Source organism: Hyla sarda, chromosome 8 (assembly GCF_029499605.1).
Source record: "Hyla sarda isolate aHylSar1 chromosome 8, aHylSar1.hap1, whole genome shotgun sequence".
Lineage (NCBI taxonomy): Eukaryota > Metazoa > Chordata > Amphibia > Anura > Hylidae > Hyla > Hyla sarda.
This window is the reverse complement of record NC_079196.1, coordinates 23,713,596-23,737,689: the sequence shown is the minus strand read 5'-3', so window position 1 is coordinate 23,737,689 and position 24,094 is coordinate 23,713,596. Positions and strand designations below refer to the sequence as shown.

Below are 24,094 nucleotides of genomic sequence, written 5' to 3'. Positions count from 1 at the left end.
TCATTACAGCACAGAGCGAGTTCGCTCTGCACGTAATAATGGGCAGTCACGGCTCCACCTCTTGTGACATCACTGCCCGCCCCTTTCAATACAAGTCTATGGGAGGGGGCGTGGCGGTCGTAACGCCCCTTCCCACAGACTTGCATTAAGGGGACGGGCCGTGATGTCACGAGGGGCGGAGCCATGACGTCACGGCTCCCCTGGTTGCGATCAGAGTGTATAAAGTGCTGAGTGAGCTTCATACCCAGTGAGTACCGTCTGCGATCAGCTGCTGGGACACATCAGGTATGAAGCGCGCTCAGCTCGTGAGCCTGTGATGTCTGGAATTAACCCTTTAGATGCCGCAAAGTTGATCATGACACCTACAATCTAAAAACACATGCAACAGTCAGTTCAGTGGGTTAATTGAGACCTCATCAGCGCAATCGCAGAGTCTTGATCAGCTTAGGCGGTGGCCGGAGTCCCATAATATCACAGACCTTATAGACCCTTGTTTAGACTTGTTTTATTGGTATGCATTAAAAGGATTCTCATAACTATAAATGTGACTGCACACTCGTAACACATCCAAAATAATACCTAAATACCTGATTTTATCAATAATGAACGATAAATGTAGGCGAGTAAGACCTCAACATACTGATGTCCCAATATACTGTCTTGCAACTGCGACCATCCGTTTACCAATGTGTAAACTGTAATGAAGTCACCCGTCATTATACCGTTTGGTCAGTGATAATGGTGACAGGGACAAACAACATCCTTCCAGTCCACCAATAACGATAAACTATCACCACAGATAAATTGTTACAGATGAAAAGGTATTCACTCACCATAAAAATCAGGTAATAACCACAAATGTAAACACCTTATGTGAGTAGTGAATAAAAACAATGCTACAGTTTTATGCCCTCTCGTTCCGGAGTCCTCTTACATATCTCCGGCACGCTTTGTGTACTTCCTTATACAGTCTGTCTCAGTAGGCTGTATAAGCAGAGCACCGATAACACTGATCAATGCTATGCTATGGCACTTCAGGTGCACATACAATATATACAGATGCACAGAGCTTACTAAGGTGCATAGTCTCTAATACTTCTATTGTGAGTTGGCAGTACTGATCCACCAAACGCAGTATCAACTCAGTCTATATCACATGAGTCGGATATATTGGAGGGGAGATTTACACCGCGCTTATATAAAGCTCCGCCCATTTTCACAGCACTAGTGCACGCCTCTCAGTAAGTCCAGCAGATCTGTGGCTGATAATGCACCTGGCTTAGATTTCTGTAACTTTTACTGTCGCAAATCGGACCTAATGTCTAGTACGCCCCCTCCATGTTAGGCCACTGTCCCCTGACGTATTTTTGAAAAGTCACACATGTTTGCACAGAAGAAAAAAAAAAATCATGAAAAATCTGCAACTTTTCAAAAAATAAAAAAATATTCAACTCACTCATCTTACTAAACCTGTTCTTCTGCAATCATTTGATCAGCAGGATTAGACGTCGGACCCCGGCCCATTTGATAATGATGGCCTATGCTCATTAATTTTTCTGAAGTTATGGAGTTAAAAGGGTACTCCACTGGCCGGCGTTCGGAGCGAAACGTTCCGAACGCTGCTTTTGAGCTGCGGAGGTCGGCCACGCCCCACGTGCAGTCATGGTCACGCCCCCTCAATGCAAGTCTATGGGAGGGGGCGTGACTCACGTCACACCCCCTCCCATTGACTTGCATTGGGGGGCGTGACCATAACGTAACGAAGGGCGTGGCTGACCCCAGCAGTGTGAAAACAGCGTTCAGAACATTTAGCTCCGAACGCTGGCCAGTGGAGTACCCTTTTAAAATTGCAAAATTTCAGAATTTGCCCCATATAATGCATTTTTTTTTGCCTTCTGCAGAAATATATGTACGGGCCCTTAGAGAGAAACATGTTCTCAGGCAATATCCATTACCAAGACACGAGCCAAGGACGGCATCTTGTAGCTTGTTCTACAGATGAATGATACCGATCTGTTGGAATGTCAGGTAGCGTTTAATTGAATACATTTTTATTCAGCTCTTCTTTGGCGCATAGCACCTAAAACAATGGAAACGTAAGACAGAGGTGACTGTCACGCCGCCGCACTTAGATGCCATCTATCTCTAATCATATCCATATTCAACGCGTTTCCTTGGAATACATTCTGGTGTTTATGGTAATGAATGTGATCCTCTGTGGCAGGGGGAGGACACACAGAAAATACATCCATGTCTCGTATGGCCTCTCCATAAATGTGTCCGTGTCGTTTATGCAAATCTCACAATAGAGAAAAAAGTTTAAAAAAAAGAGAAGAAGCGGCTTTGACAAACAAGATGCCGTTTTGTATGTGCAGAATCCAAATTGGCAGCAAAGAAGAGACTGACAATTTCCGGCGGAGTCAAGTGTACAACATCAATGCAATTTAATTCCGGCAGCGGGGTGAATAGTAATGAGCCGCTATTGTGTTTGGGGCCATTCTACACAAATATATTGTGGAAATGAAAACCCTCTTATTATTGAGTTCCCTGATTTGTCTCTGGGGAATCTCCCAGAAAATCGTATTTTAGTTGTTTTGTCTTAGATATATTATTGTAATGGAAATTATATTATTTGGATTTACAACACAGTGGTAATCACCTGTGAGGATAGATGGCACATACATACAGATGTCCTACAATAGGTGTAGGCAACAGGCCCAGCAGCTGAGGAGGTTGTCATAAATAAATAGCGCTGTACTCCCCTATTCTTTCACTGGCACAGCCATCTTGTATCCTGTCTGTTGGTGTGCCATGACTGGCAAGGATCTCTTGACACCATGGCAACTGGATGCCATTTGATCCCATCAGCCTATGCAAGGGTCTGGGGCCTCCAGATCCTTGCTTGGGATTCAGCACAGGACAACCTTGGTTATGGTCCCCCCCCCCCCAGCTACTGTTTTTGTACACTGCCTTAACCTGCCTTGTCCTGATACCTTGCTTCTGGCTCTTTCCCTGGTTTCCTGGTCTGTTCCTGGTCTAAATCCTTGTTTCCTGGTCTGTTCCTGGTCTTGATCCTTGTTTCCTGGTCTGTTCCTGGTCTTGATCCTTGTTTCTGTCATGAGCGGAGGTGGACAGGGAGAGTGTGCCCTAAGCTATCCCTATATACACTCTCCCTGCTTACTTGCCCATCCACCCTATATGGTGGATCGACAACTTGGAGCCAGTCCCTTCCTGAGCTTAAGTGCAATGGGCGTAAACATAGTCGGGGAAAGGACAGAAACATAATGGGAAAACAACCAAACCAGATAAACCAGACAGGATATAAATATACAAATATAGGGTCAGGGCTCTAAACAGGAATACTCCAGTAAATACAAAACACGGGTACAAGCACAAGACACAATGTGAACACAGACGGACATACATAATCCTAAAACCAACAGACTAAAATCTATACTTAACAGAACTATTAACAATGGTTAAAACTCAGATATAACAAGATAAATACAAGGTGCAAGATAAACCAGGCATGGTCAGATAGAACTGAAAACCACCTGTGGTAGCCCTTGGGGAGTGTATGGTGGTGGTGGTGGTATGGTATCGCTATATGAGGGGTTAATATTAACCTTGTCACTCGTGACGCCAGGGTGAGGGCTGGTATGCTGAATCTATGTTCAGGCCTATTGCTGCCCTTCCCAGAAGCGATAGGTGCAATGAAATGACTGAAGGTCCACAAGCAGATTTAACTTGAACTTGAATAACTTTACTGCAGTGCTTGCAATATCCAATGCGTAGTAACAGTCTCATATAACAGTTCTTAGGTTGCTTAGCGACTGGCAGAAGTTGCGGACCTTGCATTAAACTTGTAGTCTCTGAATTTAGGGAGTGATGTGCAGATCCGTCCGAATTTAGGGGAAATATTGGGTCCGGTGATACTGCAGAGTGATTAGGGGATGACACACTCTTGAATTTAGATCGTTCAGCCATTGCCGCAAGGCTCAGGCCTAACTCACTGCGATTACTGCGACATAGGTCTTCTCTCATCAAGAGCCAGGAGAAAGAAAGAGAAGATGGCCGCCGCTCCCATATATGGGCAGGGGGCGTGGCGATTCTGATTGGTCCGAACATCTGCCATTCACCAGTACATGGTGTGATGGGATTACTGACGTAAGAGGGCCTCCAAAGGTCCTTAAGCTGAAACCATAGAGTTCACCTTGTCACATGACCCGCAGGTCCTGCAACGCTAATAGAAACAGGTAATTAACCATTTATATACAGAAATAATACTATATACATTATTCTATGGACAAATTAGAAATCTATATACTATAATAGAGGCGACTAGGGGCGGACTGACTAAGGCTGGGTTCACACTACGGTTTGTAACTACGGTTCCCGTATACGGCTGGGAGGATGGGTGGGCGGGGCTTAATTGCGGCGCCCGCACTCAGCCGTATTCGGGAACCGTAGTTAATGCATGTCTATGAGCCGACCGGAGTGAATCGCAGCCTCCGGTCGGCTGCGTTTTCGGCCGTATGCGGTTTCCCGACCGCAAGCAAAAACGTGGTCAACCACGTTTTTGCTTGCGGTCGGGAAACCGCATACGGCCGAAAAAGAAGCCGACCGGAGGCTGCGGTTCACTCCGGTCGGCTCATAGACATACATTAACTACGGTTCCCGAATACGGCTGAGTGCGGGCGCCGCGATTAAGCCCCGCCCACCCCTCCTCCCAGCCGTATACGGGAACCGTAGTTACAAACCGTAGTGTGAACCCAGCCTAACAGAGATTACTAAATCCTAGGGAGTCTGGCTACGGGGACCCATAGATAAATAAGTACCGAATTAAATGTGGTACTGGGATACCACACACCGGCTCTAGCAAAGGTAAACCATCAAATAACCAGCACAGAGTGCAGGAGATAAATAGCCCCACCCGATTTCTTATTGGCTCAGAGAATTAACTATTCCCCAGCCAGGGAGAATAGCACAGAAAACTGACAATTAACTATTGTCTGAACAGGGCCTAAAACGGAAAAATGCAAAAACACAAAAACAGACATTACAGTTCCCTGGTCTGTTTCTGGCCTTGCTCTTTGTCTCTAATTCCTGCTACTGTGTTTCTGCTTCTGATTACCATTCTGCTCCAAAATGTTGCCTTGCCTCACACCTGGTTCTGACCCAGTCTGTTCCTGCACTTTGCCTTCCTGCATCTTGCTCCCTGGTTTCTTATAATGACTGCTGACATATTCCTGGACTCCATGCTCTTGGTTCCAACTCCTGGTGTGCCTTCTGGTACTGTGTTCCTGTTCTGAAAATTGGCCTGTTCCTAGACTTTACCTGCATCTCCCTCCCTGGACTCCCTGGCTTTCTCATTATCCCCCTAATTGTGGCCCCACTACATCTGATCATGGCCTAGTCATGCCCTTGAGGTTCTGTGGTAGCCTTGTGACCACACATGAGTCTTGTTGTTTGCCAACTGGGGACTGGATGGTGACTTGGGAACCATGAAGAGTTTCTTTATACTCCGAACCCCAGTCTAGACAATGAAAAACTAGTTGCAGCTGTGAAGGGGTTATCCATTCATTTTTTAATCATGAACTTAAATATGTTTGGTTTATTGTATGTTCGCTGTTTTACTGTATGTTCTTCCTGGACAGGAGAAGATATACAATTTGTACTTCCTGCCCAGCCTTAGCTGTACTCACGGCTGTATAGCTGCAGGAAAAGCTCAGCCCTGCTATGAGCAAGAACAGTATACAAAACTGTGCCGTGCAGTACCCTGAAGGCAGTAAAAACTTCTACAGGGTGAAAAAATGGCATTTACACACATACACATGGAAAAACACCCAAAAAAACTGCAGAAATGTTGCAAAAGGCAGTGGTAGAACCATAGTGGCAGACAATACCGCTATGTGGCCCTTGGACGGAGAGAGGGCCCTTTTCTTTCCTGGGGGCAAAATCAGGTGCCTTAATAGAAGGCCCATATTGAGGCCCATATGTGCGCCACAAAAATAAACTGTATAATTGCACCCTTGGATAGTTAAGGTGTTTAGTTAGGTAAAATATAGCTAGATATAGCGCTACTGGCATATTTGAACCCAAGTACATACCACAGTAGAAGCAGTGTAGAATATATCATTCCGTAACAATCTCTTGTAAAACCAATGAAAGAAAGGTTTACTTTTATAACATATGAGATTCAGAATGAAGCCACGCTTGTTAATGTATTAGAAAACCTTATTCACCGTACTGCAGAACTAAATATGAAACCTTATGTTCTGTGATCTCTACTTCTCTTGCAACTGGACTATTATTACGATCCTTTGGTTGTAGCTACAGTTACAGTATATGATCGTTCATATTGAAGCTTTTACATAAAAAAAAAACATTTTCTTAGAGCTATAAATAATCCATAGATAAATTATTGTTACCTTCGTGCATCGGCTCCACTGACCCCAATTAGACATCACACATTCCCCGGGGCATGAAATGGCGCAGTCCTGCCGGGCCGAGGGCACTTCCAGGTGGATACAATATGTATCATTTACAAATGCATCCTCAGCATTGTCAGAAATGTTCACACATCTAGGAGAAAACATAAAGAATGTGGTTTGTTGGTTTGCAATGGTCTGTGGGATAATTAAAAAAAAATCTGTTGGGTATTGGTATGCATGTGGGCTGTCATTTGGGCATTCCTATTCCTAAGTAGCATAGATGTGCATTCCTCTTGTGCAGTCATCTAACTATACATTGAAGTCATTGGATGTCTCTATTTAAAAGGGTTATCCAGTTCTAAGAATAGGGAATCAATATTAGAATAATATGAGATCAATATTAGATTGGCAGGGTCCGACTCGTTGTATTCCTGCCAGTCAGCTCTGTGAAGAAGCCATGGTGCACCATTAAGTGCTGCAGCCTTTACAATGTTTACCTTGCCTACAAGGTCATTCACTCTTCCCAATCCTATACTATCTGTAGGGTGCAGTGTGTGTTTGTCCTGGTGCAGAACACACTTGTCCACCTGTCCTGTCAGGCAAATGGCACTTTATTTTGTCTGCTCCAGCCCACAGCTCCAGGTTTGCACGTCGTATGTTTCCTAATGCTTTTTAATGTATTGTCATTCATTTGATGTCTCTGTATTCTTTGTTGCCATTAAAGAGTTAACTGTAACTGTGTGGGAGGATGTATAGGGAATCACATGTGCACTTTGGCCAATCAGGGCCTCCTGCCCTGCTCCCCCTGGTCTGTCTACACGGGGAGGCGTTTATTAGTTGTGAGGAGAAGTGTGAGAGGAGAGTGAATGGAAGTCCAGTCCAGACCTCTGCTGTGAGACCTGTACCTCACCCTATGAGGACAGGCCTAAATTGATTCAGTTGGTGCAAAGTTTCCAGTTTCTGAGCGACATCACCCTTCACCAGGATCCTGCCGACCAGGTCGTCCATCAGTCAAGTCTGTTAAGTTCAGAAAAGTCAGCTTTGGGGAGAAGTGCCCAGGGAGTTGTTGGGCACAATAGCCAATGAAAAGAATAATGTGAGTGAAAGCCTCCAGCAACTCTGGTCCATAGTCTACCCTGGTGGTAAGCCCTTACACTGGATGCCACAAGTGAAGTTGCAAGAGTCAGTGATAGTAATCTCCCACGTTCAGTCAAGCTTTACCCAAAACAAGTCCCAGTGAGCCAGTCCAGTCACGTTAAGACCAGCTCAGTAAAACTGTCCTTGTCAAATTTCGACCAGTCAAGTTTTATCTTAGTCGAGTAGGACTACAAGTCCCAGAGTGCCAATACAGCAACTGTGGCTTCCTATAGCATCCTTCAGCGAAACTGCACTGAAACTGAACTGTTTGCATTACACTGCTGCAATTCCTGAAGTAAAGTTCAAAAGTATTTTCCCTAACCTTGCATGTGTGGTATTCCTTACCCAGCGCTTGGCACGGCAACCTCTTTATCCTTGGAGTGTGGTATGTTAACCCCTTAAGGACCAGACCATTTTACACCTTAGGACCAGAGCGTTTTTTGAACATCTGACCACTGTCACTTTAAGCATTAATAACTCTGGGATGCTTTTACCTATCATTCTGATTCCGAGATTGTTTTTTCGTGACATATTCTACTTTATGTTATTGGTAAAATTTTGTCGATACTTGCATCGTTTCTTAGTGAAAAATTCCAAAATTTGATGAAAAAATTGAAAATGTTGCATTTTTCTAACTTTGAAGCTCTCTGCTTGTAAGGAAAATGGATATTCCAAATAATTTTTTTTATTCACATATACAATATGTCTACTTTATGTTTGCATTATAAAATTGATGTGTTTTTACTTTTGGAAGACACCAGAGGGCTTCAAAGTTCAGCAGCAATTTTCCAATTTTTCACAAAATTTCCAAAATCACAATTTTTCAGGGACCAGTTCAGGTTTGAAGTGGATTTGAAGGTTCTTCATCTTAGAAATACCCCACAAATGACACCATTATAAAAACTACACCCCCCAAAGTATTCCAAATGACATTCAGTCAGCATTTTAACCCTTTAAGTGTTTCACAGGAATAGCAGCAAAGTGAAGGAGAAAATTCACAATCTTCATTTTTTACACTCGCATGTTCTTGTAGACCCAATTTTTTAATTTTTACAAGGGGTAAAAGGAGAAAATGTATACTTATATTTGTAGCCCAATTTCTCTCGAGTAAGCACATACCTCATATGTCTATGTAAAGTGTTCGGCGGGCGCAGTAGAGGGCTTAGAAGCGAAGGAGCGACAAGGGGATTTTGGAGAGTACGTTTTTCTGAAATGGTTTTTGGGGGGCATGTTGCATTTAGGAAGCCCCTATGGTGCCAGAACAGGAAAAAAAAAACACATGGCATACCATTTTGGAAACTAGACCCCTTGAGGAACGTAACAAGGAATAAAGTGAGCCTTAATACCCCACAGGTGTTTCACGACTTTTGCATATGTAAACATTTTTTTTTTTTAAAGTCACTAAAATGTGTGTTTCCCCCCAAATTTCACATTTATGCAAGGGTTAATAGCAGAAAATACCCCCCAAAATTTGTAACCTCATCTCTTTTGAGTATGGAGGTACCCCATAAGTTGACCTGAAGTGCACTACGGGCGAACTACAATGCTCAGAAGAGAAGGAGTGATATTTGGCTTTTTGAGAGCAAATTTTGCTCGGGGGCATGTCGCATTTAGGAAGCCCCTATGGTGCCAGGACAGCAAAAAATACCCACATGGCATACCATTTTGGAAACTAGACCCCTTGAGGAACGTAACAGGGAATAAAGTGAGCCTTAATACCCCACAGGGGTTTCACGACTTTTGCATACGTAAAAAGAAATATATATTTTCACTAAAATGTGTGTTTCCCCCCCCCCAAATTTAACATTTTTGCAAGGGTTAATAGCAGAAAATACCCCCCAAAATTTGTAACCCCATCTCTCCTGAGTATGGAGGTACCCCATAAGTTGACCTGAAGTGCATTACGGGCGAACTACAATGCTCAGAAGAGAAGGAGTAATATTTGGCTTTTTGAGAGCAAATTTTGCTCGTGGGGCATGTCGCATTTAGGAAGCCCCTATGGTGCCAGGACAGCAAAATAACCCCCACATGGCATACCATTTTGGAAACTAGACCCCTTGAGGAACGTAAAAAGGGGTACAGTGAGCATTTACCCCCCACTGGTGTCTGTCAGATCTTTGGAACAGTGGGCTGTACAAAATTTTTAATTTGCACAGCCCACTGTTCCAAAGATCTGTCAGACACCAGTGGGGTGTAAATTCTCACTGCACCCCTCAATACATTCCGTGAGGGGTGTAGTTTCCGAAATGGGGTAACGTGTTTTTTTTTTGCGTTTGTCAAAACCGCTGTAACAATCAGCCACCCCTGTGCAAATCACCTCAAATGTACATGGCGCACTCTCCCTTCTGGGCCTTGTTGTGCGCCCTCAGAGCACTTTGCGCCCACATATGGGTTATCTCCATAGTTGGGAGAAATTGCATTACAAATTTTGGGGGGCTTTTTTCCCTTTTACCTCTTGTCAAAATGAAAAGTATGGGCCAACACCAGCATGTTAGTGTAAAAAATTTATTTTTTTACACTAACATGCTGGTGTAGACCCCAACTTCACCTTTTCATAAGGGGTGAAAGGAGAAAAAGCCCCCCAAAATTTTTTAGGCAATTTCTCCTGAGTATGACAATACCCCATTTGTGGCCCTAAACTGTTGCCTTGAATTATGACAGGGCTCCAAAGTGCGAGCACCATGCGCATTTGAGGCCTGAATTAGGGATTTGCATAGGGGTGGACATAGGGGTATTCTACGCCAGTGATTCCCAAACAGGGTACCTCCAGCTGTTGCAAAACTCCCAGCATGCCTGGACAGTCAACGGCTATCTGGCAATACTGGGAGTTGTTGTTTTGCAACAGCTGGAGGCTCCATTTTGAAAACAGTGGCGTACCAGACGTTTTTCATTTTTATTGGGGAGGGGAGGGGGGCTGTGTAGGGGGTATGTGTATATATAGTGTTTTTTACTTTTTATTTTATTTCGTGTTAGTGTAGTGTAGTGTTTTTAGGGTACAGTCACACAGGCGGGGGGTTACAGCGAGTTTCCCGCTGCGAGTTTGAGCTGCCGCGCAAAATTTGCTGCATCGCAAACTTGCAGCCTGATACTCACTGTAAGCCCCCTGCCCATGTGAATGTACCATGTACATTCACAGGGGGGGAACCTCCAGCTGTTGCAAAACTACAACTCCCAGCATGCACAGTCTATCAGTGCATGCTGGTAGTTATAGTTTTGCAACAGCTGGAGGCACACGGGTTGGGAAACACTGAGTTAGGAAACAGACAATGTTTCCCAACCAGTGTGCCTCCAGTTGTTGCAAAACCACTACTCCCAAACATTCTCAGGCATGCTGGAAGTAGTAGTTCGGCAACATCTTTAGAGTCAGATGTTGCCGAACTACAACTCCCAGCATGCTTGGAGTTGTAGTTTTGCAACATCTGGAGGACTACAGTTTGCAGACCACTAATACAGTGGGTCCCAATCTGTGCCCTTCCAGATGTTGCAAAATTACAACTCCCAGTATGCCAAAACTGTCCAGGCATGCTGGGAGTTGTAGTTCTGCAACATCTGAAGGGCCAGATGTTACAGAACTACAACTCCCAGCATGCCTGGACAGTAAGGGCATGCTGAGGATGTGTAGTTTTGAAACATCTGGAAGGGCACAGTGGTCCCAAAACTGCGGACCTCCAGATGTTGCAAAACTGCAACTCCCAGCATGCCCAGATGCCAAGGGCTGTCTGGGCATGCTGGGAGTTGTAGTATACAGGGTCCCAATACAGCAATGCATGTCGCTTTACGGCGACGTGCATTGCTGTAAATGGCCCTATCGCGGCTGAAGATCTACTCACATTTTGCCGCCGCCGACGTCTTCACCGCCGGGATCCGGGTCTTCAGGGACGAGGTAAGTACCGGGGCCGGTCCCCAGCACTCCCCCGTCCCCCGCCGCGTCCTCCGGTCTTCCTCCCGTCCTCTCCGGACTCCCAGGGGCCGGGCAGGATGGGAGGAAGTAACCCCCCCCCCCCCTGCAATTGGTCGGTTAACTAACCGAAGAATCGCAGGGGATCGGAGGAGGTGGCAGGCTTGCCACCTCGCTCCTATACTTTAGCATGGTCCTGGCTGTCTGTGACAGCCGGGATCATGCGAAATTACCGGGCGGTCGGGTCCCAGAGACCCGATCAGCCCGGTATCGCCGCAGATCGCAAGGGCGATTTCCCTTGCGATTTGTGGCGATCGCCGACATGGGGGGCCTACATGGCCCCCCTCTGCGTTTGCCCTGGATGCCTGCTGAAGGATTTCAGCAGGCATCCGGTTCCGATCTCTGCCCGGCGAGGTGCAAGGACCGGAAAATGCCATGACGTTGTGGAACGTCATTGGTCCTTAAAGCCCAGGGTGCCATGACGTTCCACAACGTCATTGGTCCTTAAGAGGTTAAAGGGGTACTCCCGTGGAAACCTTTTTTTATTTTATTTTTTTAAATCAACTGGTGCCAGAAAGTTAAACAGATTTGTAAATCACTTCTATTAAAAAAATCTTAATTCTTCCAGTACTTTTTAGGGGCTGTATATTAAAGAGAAATCCAAAAAAGAAATGCATTTCCTCTGATGTCATGACCACAGTGCTCTCTGCTGACCTCTGCTGTCCATTTTAGGAACTGTCCAGAGCAGGAGAAAATCCCCATAGCAAACATATGCTGCTCTGGACAGTTCCAAAAATGGACAGCAGAAGTCAGTTGAGAGCACTGTGGTCATGACATCAGAGGAAAGGCATTTCTTTTTTGGATTTCTAGTGGGAACGTCTACATACACGCCGTTTACCCCAAATGAATGTACAACATTGCACAGTTTGTAGACCACTTTAGCTTTAGTTCTTCCCCTTCTGGTCAGAATGGGGGGGGGGATCAATGGTTGATGAAAAAGTTGCAATTTCTTTGTTCAAATAACCAATTGCTTCCCAATTTGCAACATATTTAATTTGTCGTAAAAACATGGAAAATTTTGTAGGAAGTCCCCCATAACCAACCCCCCCCCCCCCCCAAGCCTATATTCTCATAGCTGGAAGCAATTACATTACAAAAGAGAAGAAAACGTCTTTCAATAGATAGAGTTGGTCCCGATGATGAATGAGGTCTCAGAACGCACAGCCAGCACACTGTAATGGCCCCACCAGATGGGATTATGTGGCTGCTAGTCATGTATACACGTCTCATTTGATAGAATGCCCCCTGCTCTTCTGCCTACATTAACATCACATGCATTTTCCTGGCCTATATTTCACGCTCGTCTCGAACACCACGTACATTCATGTCAATGGGGCCAGTGCAATTTCTCCATGTAAATATATTCTACATGCAGGAACAAATGATGGGGTGGATCTGTTAACCTGGGAGTTATTGCATATTAACAAGTTTGCACTTCAATAATCCCATATGCAGCAATTTGTCATAAAAGTTGAGATAAATAAATAATTCCAAATAATTACCTATTTTAGAATAGACTGTAGTCTTCTGCATCAATTGTATAGAATCTAGGAGTCAAAAATAATTCTGGATTTATGTGTATTGTGTAGCATTTGCATATGTTGTAAAAAAAAATCTCAAAAATGTGTTGATATATGAATGTTATTATAATTTAAATGTATGTGTGTATATGTATGTGTGTGTGTGTGTGTGTGTGTGTATGTATGTTTCAGCATAACTTCCAACTGGATGGAGATATTTCGATTAAACTTGGTACACATGTTTCTTATGTCTCAAAAATGAGATTGCATTACCTGGTTCCCTGATCACACAAGTTTTTACAGTTTCTTGATGCGCCCTTCTGTTCCTGAGATATGAGGGTTTATAGTTTGTCGGACAATTCAGGGAATCAGTCAGATGGGCGTGAACTTTTAATAATAGGAGTAACAAGTGATGGGCGGGATTATACAGTCACCGCCTGACTGTATACGCAGGGATTACGAGCAGCACTGCTGGTGCTTAACGAGTACTTGTCAACAAATCAAACTTTTAATATAGTGTTCCTTGTGTAATTAGCAGACACTTTCCAATTAGCTTGCTTTAAAAATTATCAACATAAATATGTTTAAAATATAATAGAAAAATCAGTCACTAGGTGGCGCTGATCTGGGCCCTGCTGCAATTAATACAGTGAGTTTGGTCTCCTTCCGGCCTGGCAAGCAATGATGTGAGGGCAGAAGTGGTCCCCCAGCAGGCTTCAGTGATGTCATGCCTGCTGAAACGCCCACTTTCTCTTTCTGGGAGATTGCACTATGTGAACAAGAATAAAGGTAAGATACAAAGCATTTTAAAGCTCTGAAAAATTTTTTAAGGGTGTGAGGAGTGTTAGGAGTAGTTAGGGAACGTAGCCTGAGTTGTTTAGAGCAGTTTATTTGGTAACAGGTACTTTTTAAGGAGACTGGAAAATCTGGGTGGCACAGTTTCCTGAAGAGACTGCTCCAAAATTAAGGAAGGCAGACCAGGCAACACTGGGTACTCAACTAGTTATAAATATAAAATAATGTAATAATTATAGGCACACATTTGGACAGGCCTAACATGGTGAATGTGCCATGGCCTTCCATCTTTCAAGCAGAATGAAAGCTATTGGCCTATGCTGGCATGATGGTGGAAGTGGAGTGTCAGGGAGTGAGGTAAGTTTCTAACCCCCAGCATAACCCCAAAATTAATGACCCACCATGTTCTGTCCTGGAATTCCATACAAAATACCTAGATATGCCTGGTTTATGCAAATATCTATTAGCTCTATGGGGCAGTCCTACAAAATCCCGGACTGTTGGGCGGTAGAAGATAACAGTCCCCTCCCTGATCCATCCACACAGATATATAAGTACTTTGTAAAATCAAGTCTTATCTGGAGATTTCTGCATCATATTTGCTCCTGAATTACAGTCCATTCCCATACATGGCCCGTTTTGCAATATTTACTCTCTGGTTTATGTATAGCGTATAAAAAACGGCAATATCCTTCATAAATCTCCATAACCTTCATACACAGTCCAATTATTGTATTCATACTTTATATAAATGTCAGCCATGCGTAATAAAATCCCGGGCTAAAAAGATTCCGGAATTTAATTAAATCTGAACAATGTATTTTTATTATTATTTTCAAACTCTATAAACAGCAAAGCAATTCCGGGGGCGATGATTTAACGGCCACGTCGCAATTCATTAATGTGACGGAGAAAAGTAACCACTGAGTCACCTGCTCGGATACATCCGTCTACGTATCCGTTTGATGTTGTCGTGTGGCTGCCCGGACTGCCAGGTGTCAGTATGAGGCGCTGTCACTAATCAATGAAATGGATTAAGTTTTATTCTTCTTGCCAAGGAGTTTATTTCCTCCCCGTGCCGCGGAGCTGCCCGCAGTCATTGCAAAAGTTGTCATAAATTTGTCACAGCAGCTACATAAACGACTTAAAGGGCTAAATCAGCTTAAGAAGAGAAGAAAAAATAATCACATAAGATATATCTCTACTTGTAAGGTCAAAGTCACAAAAAACAGGAGCTATTAGCCTGTGTACCGGTTGTTAGGATAGGGAACAGAGAAGCCGTATTCAGATACAGTAAACAAAAAGGAGAGAGAGAGGGCTCAACCTATGGAATATATCAAAGAGGTGCTACTAACAACAAAACACAGTAAACAACAAAAAAGGAGAAAAGTATGCTGTATAAAGTGCACACCCAATTCAGATAGTAGAAAAATTATGAAACATCTTTATTACACATTTCACATAGGGGGTAGTGCGGCACTGCGTGAGTGTACTGGATTTGGGATGGCAGGTAGGAGTTGGTGTAGCTGTAATGTCTCAGGTGGTGCTCAGATAATGCAAGCAAAGTTCATAGTATCCGTGACGAGAAATGAAAATATCGGCACTCACCAATGTGGCTGCAGGGTCTTCTTTATTGAGACATACTCACATGCGGGGTACAGAAGAGAGGGGAGTGGGGGGGGGGCAAGTGGTGGCGACCGAGCTCTAGTTTCGCACACTTAGTGTGCTTCGTCCGGCCATCGTATGGCCGGACGAAGCACACTAAGTGTGCGAAACTAGAGCTCGGTCGCCACCACTTGTCCCCCCACCACCCCTCTCTTCTGTACCCCGCATGTGAGTATGTCTCAATAAAGAAGACCCTGCAGCCACATTGGTGAGTGCCGATATTTTCATTTCTCTTCACGGATACTATCTTTATTACACAATTCACATGCAGAGTAAAGAAGTCACGGAAGTGACGGAACGCGTGGGGTTTCAGCCACCCTGCCCTGGTTCTATCTGCATACCTGCTCCTCCTTCTGTGGTTTGCCCCTTTTTTCATTGTGTACATTATTTGTATCTATCATTAATGTTATTTATTTGTGAATTTGGGCAACCATCTCTTTATTGTGCACTTTTTGCTATTTTTTCTTCATTTTGCTTTGGAGCATTGGTTATTATTGTGTCATCTCACAGGGCAGGTTGGGGTTAAGGGGTTCATGGCCCCTCCCCCAGTTCTTGTGTTGGCTTGATACTGACCTTTTTTTAATTGTTTTTAAATGTCTCTTGTCCCCAATTTTTGTAACTGCATGTGAATTGTGTAATAAAGATGTTTCATAATTTTTCTACTATCTGAATGGGGTGTGCACTTTATACAGCATACTTTTCTCCTTTTTGTTGTATTCAGGTACAGGGCTAGGATCTTATTTAGAAATGGTACTCACTCCCCACTGATCCCTTTTGGGGCCAATCTGAGGCTGTCAGTCCCACAGAGCCTCCTATTCTCTATTCCAACACATAGGAAGAGCCGACTCAATCATTGGCTAAGGTGTCCAGTGCTTTCTCACCAAGAAACTCATAACAACTCCTCTCCCCGAGACCCATGGCATCCCCAACCCACTACACAGGGCCGGTGTAGTGCCATATGTTGTGTTTTGCCGTGGAATGTGTTACATGACTCAGCACTTTATGGCACTACACCGGCTCTGCCTATAGGCAGAATAGGCAGCCACCTACAGCACCCTATTGATGGGGGCACCGCTCTGCCCACCTCAAGAATGTTAAACAGCCAGCATCCGAACAACTCACTCAGCCAGCTCAGGCAGTAGTACTACCATAAGCCCCCCTCCGATGTGTGTCACCCCAGCAGCAAAGTAATTACATAAGGAGGGGGTTTGTTACAGTGTGTTACCCCAGTAGGAAGGAGTTAGCATGAGGAAGAGGTTTGTTACAGTTTGTTACCGCAGTAGGAAGGAGATTACATGAGGTTTGTTACAGTGTGTCACCCCATTAGTAAGTTAATGACATGAGGAGGGGGCTTTTTACAGTGTGTCTGCCCAGTATTAAGGTGGAGCGTGTCAAATAGTGGGATGATGGGCAATGTCAGGGGGCGACAAAATTATCTTTTACCTGGGGTGGCAAAAATCCTTGTACCAGCCCTGCCTCTACAAGGAACCCATAACATCACCAATGCCCAATATTACCAGGTTTCTGTTTGTTATAAACAACATCACTAATCCTCACATGATGACCCATGACATCACTAATCCTCAAATGATGACCCATAACATCACTAATCCTCACATGATGACCCATGACATCACTAATCCTCACATGATGACCCATGACATCACTAATCCTAATATGATGACCCATGACATCACTAATCCTCATTTGATGACCCATGACATCACTAATCCTAATATGATGACCCATGACATCACTAATCCTCACATGATGACCCATGACATCACTAATCCTTATATGATGACACATGACATCACTAATCCTCACATGATGACCCATGACATCACTAATCCTCATATGATGACCCATGACATCACTAATCCTAATATGATGACCCATGACATCACTAATCCTAATATGATGACCCATGACATCACTAATCCTCATATGATGACCCATGACATCACTAATCCTCACATGATGACCCATGACATCACTAATCCTAATATGATGACCAATGACATCACTAATCCTAATATGATGACCAATGACATCACTAATCCTAATATGATGACCCATGACATCACTAATCCTCATATGATGACCCATGACATCACTAATCCTCATATGATGACCCATGACATCACTAATCCTAATATGATGACCAATGACATCACTAATCCTAATATGATGACCCATGACATCACTAATCCTCATATGATGACCCATGACATCACTAATCCTCATATGATGACCCATGACATCACTAATCCTAATATGATGACCAATGACATCACTAATCCTAATATGATGACCCATGACATCACTAATCCTCACATGATGACCCATGACATCACTAATCCTCATATGATGACCCATGACATCCCTAATCCTCTACTAGAAACCCATGACATCACTAATCCTCACATGATGACCCATGACACAACTAATCCTCATATGATGACCCATGACATCACTAATCCTCATATGATGACCCTTGACATCACTAATCCTCATATGATAACCCATGACATCACTAATCCTCATATGATAACCCATGACATCACTAATCCTCTACTAGAAACCCATGACATCATTATTTTTCACTTTGTAGACTCATGATATTAGTAATTGTCTATGACTATGACATCTCTAATCTCTACCTGATGGCCCATGATATCACCAATAATCTGCTAGGAACAAATGACATCACTGATCATCACTGGCACCATTAATCTTTGCCTGATGACATCACCAATTGTTACGCCGAGCGCTCCGGGTCCCCGTTCCTCCCCGGAGCGCTCGCCTCATCCCCGTTGCTGCAGCGCCCCGGTCGGATCCACTGACCGGGTGCGCTGCGGTACCGCCTCCAGCCGGGATGCGATTCGCGATGCGGGTGGCGCCCGCTCGCGATGCGCACCCCGGCTCCCGTACCTGACTCGCTCTCCGTCGGTCATGTCCCGGCGCGCGCGGCCCCGCTCCCTAGGGCGCGCGCGCGCCGGGTCTCTGCGATTTAAAGGGCCAGTGCACCAATGATGGTGCCTGGCCCAATCTTCCCAATTAGCTTGATTGTTTCCACCTGTGCACTCCCTACTTATACCTCACTTCCCCTGCACTCCCTCGCCGGATCTTGTTGCCCTTGTGCCTAGTGAAAGCGTTCCCTTGTTTGTTCCTAGCCCGTGTTCCAGACCTCCTGCCGTTGCCCCTGACTACGAACCTTGCCGCCTGCCCCCGACCTTCTGCTACGTCCAACCTTGCTTCTGTCTACTCCCTTGTACCACGCCTATCTTCAGCAGTCAGAGAGGTTGAGCCGTTGCTAGTGGATACGACCTGGTCACTACCGCCGCAGCAAGACCATCCCGCTTTGCGGCGGGCTCTGGTGAAAACCAGTAGTGACTTAGAACCGGTCCACTAGCACGGTCCACGCCAATCCCTCTCTGGCACAGAGGATCCACCTCCTGCCAGCTGGCATCGTGACAGTAGATCCGGCCATGGATCCCGCTGAAGTTCCTACACTGGTCGCCCAGCTAGCCCTAAAGATCGCCCAACGAAATCACCAGCTGGCATACTTGACCTCCGTGACACTGCATCTTCAGTCACAGATACAGCAGCTTCAGTCACAATTTCAGTCACAGCTACAGCTGCAACAACCATCTCCTCCGCCGGCTCCTGCAACTCCTCCGCAGCAACCGGCCGCTCCTAACCCCTGCTTGTCCCTGCCGGACAAATTTGATGGGGACTCTAGACTCTGCAGTGGTCTCCTTTCTGGAAAGGCCTTGTCTTGGGCCACACCGCTCTGGGACCGCAATGATCCTGCCACAGCCACAGTCCAGTCCTTCTCCGCTGAGGTCCGTGGTGTCTTCGAGGAGCCTGCCCGAGCTTCTTCTGCCGAGACTGTCCTGCTGAACCTGGCCCAGGGTGTTTCTTCCATTGGCGAGTACGCCATTCAGTTCCGTGCTCTTGCTTCCGAGTTGTCCTGGAATAGTGAGGTCCTCTGCGCGACCTTTAAAAAAGGCCTATCCAGCAACATTAAAGATGTTCTGGCCGCACGAGAAACTCCTGCTAACCTACATGAACTCATTCATCTTGCCACTCGCATTGACATGCGTTCTTCCGGATGGCGTCTGGAGCTCCGCCTGGATATGGACTTTGTTCGCACGAGGCGTTTTTTTCCCCCGGCTCCTCTCTCCTCTGGTCCTCTGCAATCCGTTCCTGTGCCGCCCGCCGTGGAGGCTATGCAAGTTGACCGGTCTCGCTTGACACCTCAAGAGAGGACACGACGCCGCATGGAGAATCTTTGCCTGTACTATGCCGGTACCGAACATTTCCTGAAGGATTGTCCTATCCGTCCTCCCCGCCTGGAAAGACGTACGCTGACTCCGCACAAAGGTGAGACAGTTCTTGATGTCAGCTCTGCTTCTCCACGCCTTACTGTGCCTGTGCGGATATCTGCCTCTACCTTCTCCTTCTCTACTATGGCCTTCTTGGATTCCGGATCTGCAGGAAATTTTTTTTTGGCCTCTCTTATCAACAGGTTCAACGTCCCTGTGACCAGTCTCGCCAGACCCCTCTACATCAATTGTGTTGACAGTGAGAGATTGGACTGTGCCGTGCGTTGCCGCGCGGAGCCCCTCCTGATGTGCCTCGGACCTCATCACGGAAAAATTGAGTTTTTTTTCCTCAGGTTCTTTGGCCCCAAGAAGAGGGGGAGACCCAAGGGGGGGGGTACTGTTACGCCGAGCGCTCCGGGTCCCCGTTCCTCCCCGGAGCGCTCGCCTCATCCCCGTTGCTGCAGCGCCCCGGTCGGATCCACTGACCGGGTGCGCTGCGGTACCGCCTCCAGCCGGGATGCGATTCGCGATGCGGGTGGCGCCCGCTCGCGATGCGCACCCCGGCTCCCGTACCTGACTCGCTCTCCGTCGGTCCTGTCCCGGCGCGCGCGGCCCCGATCCCTAGGGCGCGCGCGCGCCGGGTCTCTGCGATTTAAAGGGCCAGTGCACCAATGATGGTGCCTGGCCCAATCTTCCCAATTAGCTTGATTGTTTCCACCTGTGCACTCCCTACTTATACCTCACTTCCCCTGCACTCCCTCGCCGGATCTTGTTGCCCTTGTGCCTAGTGAAAGCGTTCCCTTGTTTGTTCCTAGCCCGTGTTCCAGACCTCCTGCCGTTGCCCCTGACTACGAACCTTGCCGCCTGCCCCCGACCTTCTGCTACGTCCGACCTTGCTTCTGTCTACTCCCTTGTACCACGCCTATCTTCAGCAGTCAGAGAGGTTGAGCCGTTGCTAGTGGATACGACCTGGTCACTACCGCCGCAGCAAGACCATCCCGCTTTGCGGCGGGCTCTGGTGAAAACCAGTAGTGACTTAGAACCGGTCCACTAGCACGGTCCACGCCAATCCCTCTCTGGCACAGAGGATCCACCTCCTGCCAGCCGGCATCGTGACACCAATCTTCTACTAACAACCCATGACATCACTGTTACTCACCATGATATTAGTATTTCTCTCCCAGGAACCCATTACATCACTAATCCCGACCTGATGGCCCATGATGGCACAAATCCTTGACCAGGAAACCACAACATAACTAATACTCATAACCAAGGAACCTATCATTTTTTTTACAATCAGCTGGTGCCAGAAAGTTAAACAGATTTGTAAATGACTTCTATCTAAAAATCTCATTCCTTCCAGTACTTATCAGCTGCTGTATGCTCCAGAGGAAGTTGTGTAGTTCTTTCCAGTCTGACCACAGTGCTCTCTGCTGACACCTCTGTCCATGTCAGGAACTGTCCGGAGCAGGAGAGGTTTCCTGTGGGGATTTTCTCCTTCTCTGGACAGTTCATGATACAGACAGAGGTGTCAGCAGAGAGCACCGTGGTCAGGCAGAAAATAACTACACAACTTCCTCTGAAGCATACAGCAGCTGATAAGTATTGGAAGGAACGAGATTCTCAAATAGAAGTAATTTACACATTTTTTCAAAGGGCTACTCCGCTGTCCCAGCGTTCATATTGTTCCGAACGCTTAGAGCTGGTGGCGGGGGTCTTGACGTTATGGCCACACACCCCTCATGACGTCATGCCATGCCCCCTCAGTGCAAACCCTCCCCCATAGACTTGCACAAGGGTCGTGGCCGTGACATCACGACCCCCGCTGCCGGCACCCAGCGTTCTAAACGGACGCCGGGTGCTGCACAGATATGGAAGGGGTCCCAGTGGCGGGACCCCTGCGATCAGACATCTTATCCCCTATCCTTTGGATAGGGAAGAAGATGTCTACGGGCAGAGTACCCCTTTAACTTTCTGGCACCAGTTGATTTAAAAAACAAAAAAACATTTCCACCAGAGTACCCCTTTAACCCCTGTTAGGCTGGGTACGTTGTCACAGACGGGAACGTCAGATGCAACAAGTTGAATCAATTGCCTTTAGCCTCCCATGAGATGCCACTTGAAATGGCACAAGGCACGGGACTTAGGGACCATATGGACCGCTCATCATAACTGTCCTATGGCTCGGTTGAACCAATGCTGCATGCTATCTTTTCCATCTGCTGTAACTACTCTGGATGGCAAGTGTGCACATGTGTGAACCTGGCCTTAATTGTGAGAGCTGCTCAGTTTATATTTGCAAAATTGAGCATCCAGGCAGCATCATTTGTGACTATGGCTCATATTTGCCGTGATAGACACTCACTGATGAATGGGCCTTTTGTCTTAATAATATCCGAGCTCTATATCCAGACGTCTATTCAGTCAGATAATAATCGGTTTCTTTTCAGCAGCAATAACCTGGGTTGAATTTGTTAACGGATGTTACGAAAATGTCTTTTACACCAGATAATGAAGCCGACTGAAGAAGGAAAACCATTTCTGAAATAATGTAGAATTATATCTCTGGGAAAAAACAGACGGCCTGGTGAGTCCTTCACATGTCCTTCAATGAGCTGCAATATCCGGCAGAACCTACCGACTGGTGTGGCGCTATTTTATGAAAGAAAGAATACGCTAAAGGCCTGGGAGGGGGGACATATAGCCCCTGTATAGTGGTATAGATTTAAAGGGGTACTCCGGTGGAAAACTTTTTTTTTTTTTTTTTATCAACTGGTGCCAGAAAGTTAAACAGATTTGTTAATTACTTCTATTAAAAAATCTTAATCTTTCCATTACTTATTAGCTGCTGAATACTACAGAGGAAATTATTCTCTTTTTGGAACACAGAGCTCTGTGCTGACATCATGACCACAGTGCTCTCTGCTGACACATCTGTCCATTTTAAGAACTGTCCAGAGTAGGAGAAATCCCCATAGAAAACATATGCTGCTCTGGACAGTTCCTAAAATGGACAGAGATGTCAGCAGAGAGCACTGTGGTCATGATGTCAGCAAAGAGAACTGTGTTCAAAAAAGAAAACAATTTCCTCTGTAGTATTCAGCAGCTCATAAGTACTGGAAGGATTAAGATTTTTTTTAATAGAAGTTATTTACAAATCTGTTTAACTTTCCGGCACCATTGATTTAAAAAACAAAAAAAAGTTTTCCACCAGAGTATCCCTTTAAGAAAAGGTGGGGGCGGGGGGGTTAGGGATTGATGTAACTTCCTGTCTTATGTGTCTCTTCCTCTTTCTCTCACAAAAGATCTTAAAGGGGTACTCCGCCCCTAGACATCTAATCCCCTATCAAAGGGATAGGGGATAAGATGTCTGATTGCGGGGGTCCCACCGCTGGGGACCCCCGCAATCTTGGCTGCTGCACCCCAGACATCCGGTGCATGGAGCAAACTTCGCTCCGTGCCAGATGACTTTCGCTATGGGGCGGATGCTCGTGACGTCACGGCCACGCCCTGCTCGTGACATTACAGCCACGCTCCCTCAATGCAAGTCTATAGGAGGGGACGTGACGTCCGTCATGCCCCCTCCCATAGACTTGCATTGAGGGGCGTGGCCGTGACATCATGAGCAGGGCATGGCCGTGATGTCACGAGCCTCCAGCGCTGTAAACGAACGCCGGGTGCATCAGGGAGATCGCGGGGGTCCCCCAGCGGCGGGACTCCTCGCGATCAGACATCTTATCCCCTATCCTTTGGATAGGGGATAAGTTGTCTAGGGGCAGAGTACCCCTTTAAGGAAAAAATGTTCCTCCTTTGTAGAATCTTTATACTACAACTGTATATCTATTACCTGGATAATGATGCATATGTCTTATTGTATCTTATTTGTTTGACATTGCCGCTTTATATCTGGTTCCATGTACAATTGTATTTTAATGTGATGAGTTTGGTTGGTAATAATTATCAATGTCCAAGGTAAGGGCAATCCTTTAGCCATGGTTCCCTAGAGGTTTCCTCCGCTCATGATTTTCATACTTTTTTCCTGGACATCTAGTTTCAAGTTATATGTTCCTGGCATTGACTTACATGTGCAAAACACGTATGAATAAGAATACATGGCATATTTTATACACTATTACAGCCTTGGTTTGGTGGCTCAGGAGTCAAGTTGCAGGCAAGTCATGGTGGACATCACTGGATGTGACTGTATGTGATCAACTATAAGGCCATCAGAGCCTGTGAGGTGCTGTACCC

General features: G+C 45.8%; 1 protein-coding gene across 7 annotated transcripts in view; it reads right to left on the bottom strand.

Annotated features, from left to right (window-relative positions):
- Nucleotides 1–24,094, bottom strand: part of THSD7B (thrombospondin type 1 domain containing 7B) — a 567,277-nt gene that overhangs the window by 118,410 nt on the left and 424,773 nt on the right. For all 7 annotated transcript variants that reach the window (XM_056535831.1, XM_056535826.1, XM_056535830.1 and 4 more), the window contains one exon: nt 6,432–6,585. In XM_056535831.1, the coding sequence (XP_056391806.1) occupies nt 6,432–6,585 (154 nt within the window). The remainder of the gene's footprint in view (nt 1–6,431; nt 6,586–24,094) is intronic.